This window comes from Brachycentrus maculatus, unplaced genomic scaffold, assembly GCF_059751285.1.
Source record: "Brachycentrus maculatus isolate JH-2025_06_01 unplaced genomic scaffold, ASM5975128v1 h1tg000056l, whole genome shotgun sequence".
In the NCBI taxonomy this organism is placed as follows: domain Eukaryota; kingdom Metazoa; phylum Arthropoda; class Insecta; order Trichoptera; family Brachycentridae; genus Brachycentrus; species Brachycentrus maculatus.
In genome coordinates, this window is record NW_028280810.1 from 218,625 (window position 1) to 231,348 (window position 12,724).

Genomic DNA, 12,724 nt, shown 5'->3' on the forward strand with positions numbered 1-12,724 from the left:
GAAGCCTAAATGAAAAAAAGGTTAAAATTTAAAAATAAAATGCAATCGGGTCAAAGCAAAAATATTAATGCTTTTAAAATATAGAATTAAAAACATCTCAATAACTTAAAACAGAAGATAAAACTTCGAAACAGAAGATGAATCATAATGGAGCTAATAAATATTTTTATTTAAAAAATATTTGTCTAAAATAATGTTTAATGATGTGGAAATACTTAAAATAAAAAATATGCTAGCAAAATCGTCAGTATACCAAATAATGTAATCTCGGATGGTTTAAATAGGGGATTAACGGTTTTTACGAAATGTTAAAAGATTAATTTGTAATTATTATTTTATTAAACGGATATTCTTACATAATTACCGATCTTAGTTAATGTGTTTGTCTGAACGTTTTATCCATGTGTGACATTATACATTATATAAAATGCACTATTGCCAGATACATTGTTCATAACTTTTTTAAAAAAAAATCCCATTCGTCCTTACAAAATAACATCCTAACAATATAATGATGTAGCAAGTAATACGAAATAGTAATTTAACCCATCATTATACTCTTTAACGAGATCCCATAAACTCATAGAATTAATATTTAAACAGTAAAATATCTAATGCTTATAACTTATGATAAGGGTAGGAATTGTGTTGAGGGGAATTAAAGGTAATTTAATATTTTTCCTCGCATTCAAATTCAGAGTAACCTAGAGCGCGGTGTTTAAATAAACGTATTTGAATGGTAATTCAATACGATATTGAAAGGCGATATCATTTCAAGTATTACGGGGATAATACTCGGAGAAAATGTAAAGGATAATATAAATGCTAATACCTCACATTCTTCTTCCAACAAAACTTCGCTGCTTCTCCCCGGAGGCTGGAAATACGGTTCAGAAGCTGTAGAAGTTGACGACGCGTCTTCTTCTTCAATTTTACTCAAAAATAAACTCGGTTTCACTGAAACTCTCCTGTTCTCGGGCATCGTGTTCTTGTAAACGTACTGTCTTTTGGTCGTGTCGTCAAGATTTGCATCTTCAGAGGCAAAATACCCCATGTTGTCATAATAATCGATCACGTTAAGCTGGAATTTCACATCATCTTCGTCGGTTATTCCCAGTTCATCTTGGACGAAGATCGATATTCGCCTTTGCATTGCAGCCTCTGCGATGGAATCGATTCTATTCCTTGTTCTAGGATATTCCGAACCTCTTCTCACGATGTGGGCATCGTAGTCGAATTGTTCATCTTCGTTAAAAGTGTACCCAGTTTTGTCTTTGAAAAGTTTCCTAAGCCGTGACCAACATCCAGCTTTGGTCGCGGTAACGTTCTCTTCATTTGAAGACATCCTGAATTCAGTTTCTTTTTGCATTTGAGATGTTCAAAAAAAAAGTATCGTCTCACCGTTCAAAACTAAACTGAACACGCATTTAAATCACTCTTTAGCAATGCCACAATTTATTCAATAATTATCGTGACTTAGTACAGGTACAGGAAACCGTACTATTGATTACACAAAATTCACATATTAATATAATCAATGAAAACTGGATTAGCGATAACGATTTTTTTTATTAAAAAAAGATAGCGGATAAACAGACTTGTAATAAATCATCCGAACGAAAAATCTTTCTGAATCACTTCTGAACGAGAAACATTTAAATAGACAACAAAACCGAATATTTTTCGATCCATTTTTATTTGACGAAAAAAATTACCGTGTGATTAAAAAAATGTTGATGAACGATTCACTGCAAAATTTCTACATTTTCGAACATTTTTTACGCAGTTTTTTTTTCATTAAACTTTCATTTGAATAAAATCACATTGGAATAATCGAATCAGAAAATACAACTTCTTCGCGAATGAATCACCTAAAGACTGAATGATTGTGTAGGTTGGTGGAGACAGTAGGATAAGCATGCTTAATCGGCAGATATGATATCATTTAAAGGAGTTTGATAACGTCGAACTCGGCTGACAAAAATATCCAGCTGTTATTATTTTTTATTTTTTATTTTTTTATTTGTATACATTTACTTAAATCACAATTTATACATTTTTATAACTTTTTTTATAGAGAGACCCACCAAGCCCACCTTGTGTGTCTTGTCGGTGGAGTTCTTTTTTAATACATTTTATTGTTTTTAACTATTTTAACCTAATGTAGACACAAAAAAGAGAAAAAAATTAAGAATATGAAACATTTTACAATTTTCATAAAATAAACTCTTGATCATATGAAATGGGAAAATAATAATAATAATAAAAAATTACAACTCAACAAAGATGATGAAGAAAATGGAAATCTTGGCATTTACGGGGCTTACAACCGTCAAAGGTTGGTTTAAGTGTTCACTTTACACACGTGTAATATTTGCCAAATTCTACCCATGATTGACAACCGCACTACTCAAATTCTTGGAACATCTAATTATATTGATTCATTTCGAAACAAACTATTTAAATAAACTAGAATTCCACTAGAGACATCTATGGTGAGATGAAAGAAGCTTTTTACTAAGCAGAAACTCTCTCATTTGTACGTGAGGTCCGAATTGCGGATTATATTCATATGCTCGAGAAACGCTAGAAAATAAATACCATTTTCATTTTTATTTTCAGCTTATAATTTGACCAGTACTATTTTTTTTCAACATTTTGAGTGTGTCTAAATACCTGTTTACAAATCTGGATTATCTTCAATTAGGAGTTATTTTTCAATTAATTTATTTAAAAAAAGTAATATTTAAAAATAACTTCTAATTAGAGGTAATCCAGATCTGTGAACAAGTATTTCAACACTCAAAATGTTGCAAATGAATAATAATACCTTTGGAATTAAAAAAAATATATTATTTTCTTTCGAATTACTATTAACTGTTATCCTTGTTTCTGGTGATGTGTCCAAAACCGAAGGACTCGATTCAAACATTAAACAAATATGAGAATGAAAATCACCCCTGTTTATTTTGAACCCCTTAAGAATCGAATCCGGGACCTCCGGCACGGTAGCCAAACGCACAAATCATTAGTTTTGTAGCTCGTTACAGATTTGACAATTTGATATTGAAAAATGTAAGCTGAAAATAAATTTACACTGAGAAAAGGTGACGAATAACACCCAAAGCAATTATAACCAATTTGTCACAACTGTGATCTTTGTCAAGTTTTTCAATCCTTTTCAATCATTTTTAAGAAGAAAAAAAACTATAAATTTTCCGAATCCGAAAGTCGTAAGGTGAATCCTGCAATACATATTATTCGCAACGAAAACTGACAATGGTCTCCTCGACCCAATTAACGAAACGTAATAAATCGGTCGAATAGAAAGCGCTGACATACACCATACTTTATCATCAGATAAAGCTGACGCAACACAAACCGAAGCGGGGATAAGCGCCACTCGTCGTAGCTGGAAGTAATGAAAATACACTAAACCCTTCTATAACATTAAGATAGCTATCGCATTATAGGAGGGAACGTTAAAGGGGGTAATTTTTTTAAGATTGTATATAAAAAAAACTTCCGCCTCCGTAGTGTAATGGTTAGCACACTGGGCTAGCGTACGGGAGGTCCCGGATTCGATTCCCAGGGGGACGGGGGGGGTAAAATAAATACAAGTGATTTTTTACTCTAATATGTATTCAATATTACCCTGGACTGGTATCTGAATCGGAGGGTGATCGCCTTTCCTTCATATAGTAACGATCAAGATAACACTCCGTTCTATATGATGCAGTGCATTATGCACCATCGGGTGCGGATAAGGGTTAAAAAATCAATTTCATAATGACTCATTCCAGTCATTTCCGATAGCTAAAAGGTATTAATACAATTTAAAACGTTAACCCCATATGACGTTCCATCCGATAAGGCGAAATACTCAACTTTATAGGGGGGTTTACCGTAATTGTCTCCCGAGGAATGATTCCCGTTCGATAAAAAGTGCCAGCCCCAGTGCAGACAGTGATTGCTTCTGCAGAGAAATATTGCAACAATTTATCTCGCATCTTCCGTGTAATTTAATTTTCAATCGACCACCGTAAATCAGGATACTGCGCTTTATATCGGCGATAATTTTTTATATAAACGGGTTGAAACTATATAAAAAATGAAAAAAACCTGAAAAGTAGTGATATAAGACCACTTTTTTAGTTATTTACGGGGCTGACGACCGTCATAGGCTGGTTTAAGTGATCACTTTACACACGTGTAACATTCACCAATTCTACCCAATAATTCTTCGCGAAAATGCTCAGACTTCCATATTCTTCATCTTTGATGAGATGTTAAAATATAATATGACATATTACACCTATAATTATAAGTATTTGGATATTAAGTATTTGGACGCACTCAAAATGTTGTAAAAGAACAAGACATGTTTTTTTACCACTCGAGTTTATTTTATTATAACGACTTGTTTCGGAAGCTATGCTTCCATCTTCAGGTCTAAATTTATTTTAAACAATGTGAAATATTTATGTTTTTATTATTTATACAAATATTCAAATTTTATTTTATTTCTGTGAGCCTAAGCGGATCATTAATAGAAATAGGTATCAAATTGTGGTAGAGTGGGTTCGAACCGAGAAACACTGACTTAAGAGTCCGCGACACCAGCCACGGGATCACAACCCGACACTTATATTAACTAAACTAGTCGTTATTATAAAATAAACTCAAGTGTTTTTCTTTTATAATTTCATCATGTCTTACGACAAAGTAAATACCGAAACAATAAATTAAACAAATACGATAAGTTTTGAGAACTATAGGTGTTCTCATCTACAGGTGAAAACACAAGCTGTTTGTGTATACATATTTTTTAAAGAGAATAACCCGCGAAGCCTCTACTTTTTAAAGATTCCTCTGAAGGTAGGATAGTAAGGATGGGGAAAAAATATAACAAACATCCAGACCAATTGAAAATCAATCTTTCTCGAATTTATTTTGCAATTGACGAGAATCGAAACCGTGACGCTAGTTTCACAGTCAAGCGTATACTCAACAACGCCACCTTTTTAATCATTATGATGAGAACATCAGTGTTCTCGAAACTAGTTGTGTTAACAATCATAAACTCATAAAATGGTATTATTCAAGAGTCATATTTTATTTAAATCATCGTGTTTTTTTCATTCACTTTTTCATTAACAATTAAAAAATAATACGGTTAAAAATACATTTAAGTTTTACAAACTTTTTAAGGCAGTCATCTGTGAAATTTTAGGATTATGGCTGTTGCACTTTTAGTATGTAAATTATTATTTTAATGTTGTGTAGTTTTTCACAAATTCGTGCGAACGCGATGAAGCGTTGATTAAAAATCGCAAACGTTTAACCTTTGTCTTGCATACATTAATTTAATAAATTGTGGGAGATAAATCATTGCAGGCGGCATTATGAATTAATCGCAGGACAACAGCCACCTCAGAGACTAAAATCCCGCTTTTCAGTTGGATATTGTTTTCTAGCAACCGGCTCCTCCATCAATTATATCATACTTAATAGGAAAAGTTTTCTTTTCTCACGTCGATTTTTTTACTGGATGATGGATTACTGTCGGACAAATTTTATAATCTTTATAAATAAAAATGTAGATTATCGTTTTTTTCAAAATCAGAAATATCCTATCCTATACTATTAATTAGAAAAAATATTCTTAGTGGTATACTTTGAAATTTGATACAAAAACAGTGGTAAAAGTTTAATGTTTCGAGTGACCATGTAGCTGTTTGGGTTGGTGTTGATTTTCCGGGACCTAATTACGATTTTCGGAATACCACATTCAGTTCGAGTAGATTGCTGATTATACTGTGACCGAATTTCAGCGGTTGCATGCTCAACTTCGTTAAATTACTAGTTACACCACGAGGGTCATTATTAATTATTGAAGATAAATTAAATTAAAGAAAAATAGGTTAATAATATCGTGGAATATATTGTGGAAAACATACTCGTACTCGTAAAAATACATTATTTGAAACCCAATTTTTTTTGAAGTAGTTTAAAAAAACAGCAGAAGAGAAAAATGTGACTGTCGAAACAAATGTATTAAGAATATATAATACATCAGATTATATTAGACCAAGGTCGCAAAGATAATTCGCATCAATAGATCTTTATCACAGATCGATTAAACTATAAATTTTTCGTCCGAAATAAGTAAGCGGTGAGCCTAAGAATTTTTTTCACAAATCTTATTAACGACTATCGCCGAAAACAAAACAATATTTTTTTAATCATTGTTTACTTTTACAAACCTTACAATCCCTTTTGAAAATCCTAGAAACCTTCTTGGGTTTGGTAATGCTTGTGTACATCGCTCCACATATTATATGGAGCGCGAACAAGTTTAACCTTCCCAAATCTAAAAGGGGAATTTAAAATCCACAATAAAGCAACGTTTAACTCGATGCGATGACTAGATAACTATTTACACAATTTGATACTTTTTTTTCCCAAAATACCATGTAGAATAATTATACGAATAACCTATTTTTGTGTCTTGCTTTAAAATAAACAAAAAAAATCTGGGCCTCATTTTATTCACCAGCGTAGGTACGTATTGTAAAATAATAATGTGAACTTACGGTTATATCTAATGGTTCATCTTCGGGTGTCAATGCCAATGATGATTTTCTGTGACCAATTCTCACTCCAGGAGATCCACCAGAGCTCCCTGAAACAACAATACAAGTATAAGTATTTTTATTTATTTATTTAATTGGTGATCCAGACATGAAAATACGTACTTATTGCCAAACATCTGGCCCAAATTGCCGAGGAATACGCTTAATGAGAAAATTGTTAAACATTTCTGATACAACTTTCAAAAGATAACAGAGTTCCGAAATTTGTATCAGAAATTGATATCCCTGAAAGCGTCTAGAATCTAGTCCAGTGGTCGGCAACCTACTGCCCGCCGGTAATTGAATTACCCACTATGACATTTTGAATTACCCATCAAGAAAATTTGATTATCTTATTTCTTATTATTTCTTTTATAAAATTATTTATTCATTGAAAATGATAACAATTACAAAAGTAAGTTGAAAAAGTAAAATGTTTTTTTTTGGAACTTGATAATTTAAAGAAAATAACTAAAGGTCAATTTGTACACTGTTATTATCGAACGTGGTATGGCATCATTCTCTTATTGATGTGATATTGAAAGTTCTCCCGACAACACTCATCAGTCGGTTGTGTGGCGTCTGTCAAAAAATTCTCTCTTTCAAAAAAAACTGCTGTTTGCAAATACCTATATCGAAATTAAATAAAACGAAGAACTTTTACCCAATTATTAGTACAATTTTATTTTCTATAAATTTCGTGTACTGTAACTTATTTAATTTAAAACCAATGATTTGCAAGATAAGGTCTGTCAGGAAGCCTAGATGCTTCTGCTTCAGATCTGAGAATGCGGTGGGACAGCTTTTCAGTACCCAATTATCAAAAGAAATATTCTAATTTGTTTTTTTGCCCTGTCTCTAAAGAGGTTTGTGACCACTGATCTAGACTATTGCGGACCGACCAGCAATTAAGATGGGCCGTTCAAATATAAACTGTTATACGAAACATTCTGATATAAATATGAGTTTATGAGAGTCTTGCAATTGTGGTGTTGGATTGAGTTACGAATAGTTAATGGCAGGATTGAACTTGCCACAAAAAAGAAATACCAAGTTGTAAGCAAACCAAGTTTATCCAACTTTTCCGAGGTGTGGATTCCAAACATTTTATCTATGTAGAATAAAAAAGGTGATAAATTTAACGTTACATCAAGAAAATTCTTGACACTATAAAAACGGATTTTGACCTGTATTGTCTAAAAGTTAATGTTTCATTTTTTTATCTTATTTAATCGATTTATTATGTTAATTAATATATTGTACTTTCAATGTTTTTTTATTAATTGCAGTGATTCACTTAAACTAAATTACAAATAAAGTATTTGTTGTAGTTTTAAAATACAAACATATACATCAGTATAAATATATTTGAATAGATGTAACAGTAGATGTTTGTTTGTTGAAAGTCTCAATGTCCTCAAATTATTCACTGATAAAAATGAAATTTTGACACAACGTTGCATTTGAATACGCGCGTGTTTTCGTGTGTATCGAAAATATATATTTTATTTATCAATTTTAATAGAAATGTAATGGAAGTCAGAAAAAACAACGATCTTCAGGTACAAAATACATCTTTTCACCGCAATGGCCGTCAGTACCTTGTGTTGAACACAATAGCAACAAACGCAATACTAAACATTGCTCATGGCGGACGGCGTGCCTTTATCGCTCCTCTCCCTAGTGTTCAATATTTTCCTTGTTTCACAAGCAGTTTGAAATGTAACGTATTAAAAAATGTGTTTTCTTTTTCATTTCTTTTCCGTTAAACCAAACTGGGCCACAGCAACGCGGGGTCGGATACAGCAAGTTCATAATAAAGTTATAAAATACACACACATTATTACAAAAAAATCAAATAATAAGGGAAAATTAATTAATAAATGAACTATATTATACTCCGTCATTATTCAATATGTAGATTACTTATATAATACCAGGTATTAGAGAACTTCAAATTTCATGCATACCTGCATTAATTTTCAGATATGAAATTTTTATTTTTATTATTGCAAAATGGAGATTAATGGATTCGATAAAGATATGCGATTCAATAGGAATGTGACTGTTTGCGTGTGCAAAATGCTTCGATAATGATTATTTATTGTACACAAGTAAATTATGCCGTATCTCTATGAGAATTTATATATTTTTTAAAACACGCTTAATTTACTACCTAACCATCACGTCGCTTCCCGCTGGGGTAAGCAGAGAGAATAGAAACACACACCAATATGTCCTTGCAAACAATCTCCGCCTATCCCACATTCATGCATCTTCTAATACAAGACTCATGACCTGTCACGCCTGTACTCGAAATATTTAATCATGCGTAGTTTTCATCGGTCTTCAACTGCTTCTATTACCAATCAAATTCACTTGATCTTTTTTTTTCTTTCTTCACTAATTTGTCTAAGAGGTAAAAAACGCATTACCTGAAATATTGGACATTCAATTGAGATAATCAACGGATATTTGTTTAGTTACATTTTTGGATAGTTGACGAGAGTCTTAAATATGTAATTTTTAAAACATTCAAAAATACAATTTATAATAATTAATGCTACGACATATTGTATGTATTAAAAAGTAGAATAAATTAAATAAAAAAAATATTTCCATGAAAATATGTTTTTTAAACACCTTATACAGGATGGCGCAAAATTAATCACCCTAATGAAAGATGTTATATTTTTTGCGAATAGCGTCGTACATCAATCATATTTAGAATTTGTAAATGAGACAACTGCCGGAAGTCAGTAAATTTAAGGTGAAGCAAAGATAATCAACTTATTTTGTTCCTAAATACTTTTTTACTAAATGAAAAAATTATATATATTGTGTTATGGAAATCTTTATTTGGACCTTTACAATTTTTCTTGATAAGTGTGAAAATATGATATCTGTTGGCGTTGGTGCACATTTGCGCTCTTTTTTTGTATTTTGCAGCTGTATTTTTTGTATTTTTTGTATTTAAGTTCACAAATGTCAAATATTTATTTATTATTGCAAATGAATATTTATGCCCAACCAGAAACACGAGAAACCGTCGAATATTAAATTGTTATAATACCCGGACAGTGTCTGAATTCAATGCTCCTACACGCAGAATGCGAAACCTCGGCAATGATTTCGCGGACCATATCGATATCTGGAACATGGCACTTCCTAACTATAAAGCAATAATAATTACATTGGTTCAGGCTTTAATGTAATTTATTTATTATTGTACAAATTGACTACAGCTGTTAATAAAGGGAAAAAAATGATTTACACATGATGCCATTTGCAAAAATAAAGTATCTTCCAGTAGGGTGATTAATTTTGCGCCACCCTGTATATTTTAATAGATGTTTTTTTTATTGACAGAGCACCCAATTGAGTTATACCAATTTGATATGCAGCATCTTTCATATTTACACAAAAGAAAGCGGAAATTTAAGCATCCCAGGGCTTACACATACCATGTCTCAAGTTCAGACACCTATAATACTAAAAGTCATTTTCAAAGGGGACAAAATCCGGGATACAATGTCTTACCTAAGCCAAACGAGCAAAGTAATATACTACGGAAGCTGAAATTTTTATCGAGCTGTATTTTATTGGAAGAAAATTTTTACTCAAACTCACGGATTAAATTGTAAAAAAAGTTTCCAAAATACATTAAATTGGCTTTGATTTTAACGTCGAAAAGTGATCGGGGCTTTTCGTCAGCGTTAGAATATTTAATGGTTTTCGTTGCCTTGCATAATATCCGAGTATAATTAAGCGTCAATATACGATGAAGTAACCCGATTGGAATTTCACAATAGCTCAAATCGTCTGATTGACGAAATTGTTAATGAAACGTATTTTTGAAGAATAAACGATGATTGGACGAAAATTGATAGTAGAATTTTGAGGATGCGTCGCGTTTATTGGGCACATTTCGTTACATGAGAGAGAAGAAAGATACAACGTAGAGAAAAAGAGAAAGAGAGCTAGCTATACATTCCGACGCCACGGGATTCGAGCAAAAGAGAGCGAGGTATACACAACGAGGTATACGGTACAATGCGATAGAATAAGTGTCTTGTATGCGAATATATGGGATTTAAACGTCATATACGAGTATATAAAAACAGTGAGGTATCATGCGTTGTGTTAATAATATGTTTTTAATTTAAATAAATGACAATATAGATATAAATAACAGTTTTATAAGGATTTTCGATTCTATCACATGTAAAAAATGTTATTTTCTATTTTAAGATAGTACACACAAAAAAGTTTTTTTACAACATCAACTCTACTAGCTTATTTACATATTTATTTTGCCTGTGATCCATATTGTTGTTTGTCCTCAAACAATTTTTAAAATGTGTCTAAATTTTTGGTCACAAATATTGGAGTTTACCACGCTAAGGAGTGGTTTATAAAGTTTATTTTTCTACAAAAAATATTACAGACCAAGATTTTTTTATAATGTTAAAAGTTCAAAGACAAAAGTCAAGTTAAAAGACAAAAGTTCATCAATATTTTTTTACACATATGGTTTTGAGGTGGGAATATAGGAATATAGAAATCTAAGTATTCAAAGGACTTACGACTTATTAATTTTAAACCGCTGATATCTATATACCGTGAGGTTTTTATTGAAAACATCAAATGTTTCAGTCTGAAAATCTGCACAACTGAGTAAAATAGTTGAAAATTACGAGTAAAATGGTGAACTTTACGCAGTGTATAAAGTGTTCATTTATACCAGGCGCTGACAGGCCGCAACATGTATACACTAAAATTTTCATGTTACCGAATTAAAAAAAAAAAGTAAAACCATGTTGAGATATCGCTCACTCCTTTCAACAACGTCATATATCAAAAAAAAGATTTTCAGGAGATCGCTTTTAAAGTTTAAAATATAATAAAATGTATTAAAAATTATTATCAAGCCACTTATTGAATTTTTTACTGTGCAACAGATCTTATTAGGTAAAACCAGAATGGTTTTTTTCCATTTGAAAAATATTTAGTATGTTAAAAAAAATAATAAAACAATACCTTTTTTTTTAATGCAAAAACAATACTTTCTGTCCTGTAGCGGGTAAATTTTAAGTTAAAAATATGCCGCTTTCGCTGGGATATAGTTCAGTTTCTGGGCATTCCAAAAACATGCACAACTGAAAATTTACGATTTTTGATATATGACGTTGTTGAAAGGAGTGAGCGATATATGAGTTAAAATCTTGATAAATACTTTTCAAAATTTTCTAATCCTTTCCTTTTTGATGCCTCATTAACGCTTCCAGTAATTTTGTAAAATATTTTAAGTTTAAGGTTTTCTCGAAGTAAAATAACTTTTTAGTTTAAATTCACTTTTTTGTCAAATGGTAATTAATTTTCGACAAAACATTTTGCTTCAACTATAATTAGGGACGCCTTTTAATTTGGTAAACCAAACTTCAAGATCTTTCTCATCTCTTTATAATTTTGCACTTAGATAAAGGATAAAACAAAAGGGTAAAAAAGGCTAAAAAATAACTAACTAACCATCACGCCGCTTCCCTCAGGGGTAGGCAGAGAGAATAGAAATAGTAAATACTATATTTTAATGATAAGAAAACGTGTTTTTTAGTATGTCCAAATCTTTGTACACAAATACTTGAATGATTATTATCATGAATAAATTACAGGTATCTCAAAAACAAAAAAACTAACCAACCCCCGTAGAAGTTGGCAGAGGGAATAGAATGCCACACCAATCTGTCTTTGCAAACAATCTTCGCTTTTCCGAATTCATACATATCCACTGATCTTTCCGACTCCCGACCTGACCGCTTTCAAATATTTGAACTGCTTGATCTTGCCAAGTTTTCCTCGGTCTTCCTCTGCTTTTTTTAACAACGTTTACCTAGTAAATTTATTTTACTGTTCTCTCTTCACTCATTCGTTCCACATGCCCAAACCAACTTAGCACACCTTTCTCAAATTTTATCGATAAAATTTATCGCTAACTCTTTCCTTATATCACCGATCGAACATCTATCACACGTCATTTTACCGCACATTCGTCTGAGAGATCGCTATAGCGCAATGAGCCGCAATAAAAA

General features: G+C 31.7%; 1 protein-coding gene across 3 annotated transcripts in view; it reads right to left on the reverse strand.

Annotated features, from left to right (window-relative positions):
* Pde8 (phosphodiesterase 8) overlaps positions 1-12,724 on the reverse strand; it is a 374,779-nt gene that overhangs the window by 139,467 nt on the left and 222,588 nt on the right. For all 3 annotated transcript variants that reach the window (XM_088278317.1, XM_088278316.1, XM_088278318.1), the window contains exon 4: positions 6,597-6,685. In XM_088278317.1, coding sequence (XP_088134443.1) covers positions 6,597-6,685 — 89 coding nt within the window. The remainder of the gene's footprint in view (positions 1-6,596; positions 6,686-12,724) is intronic.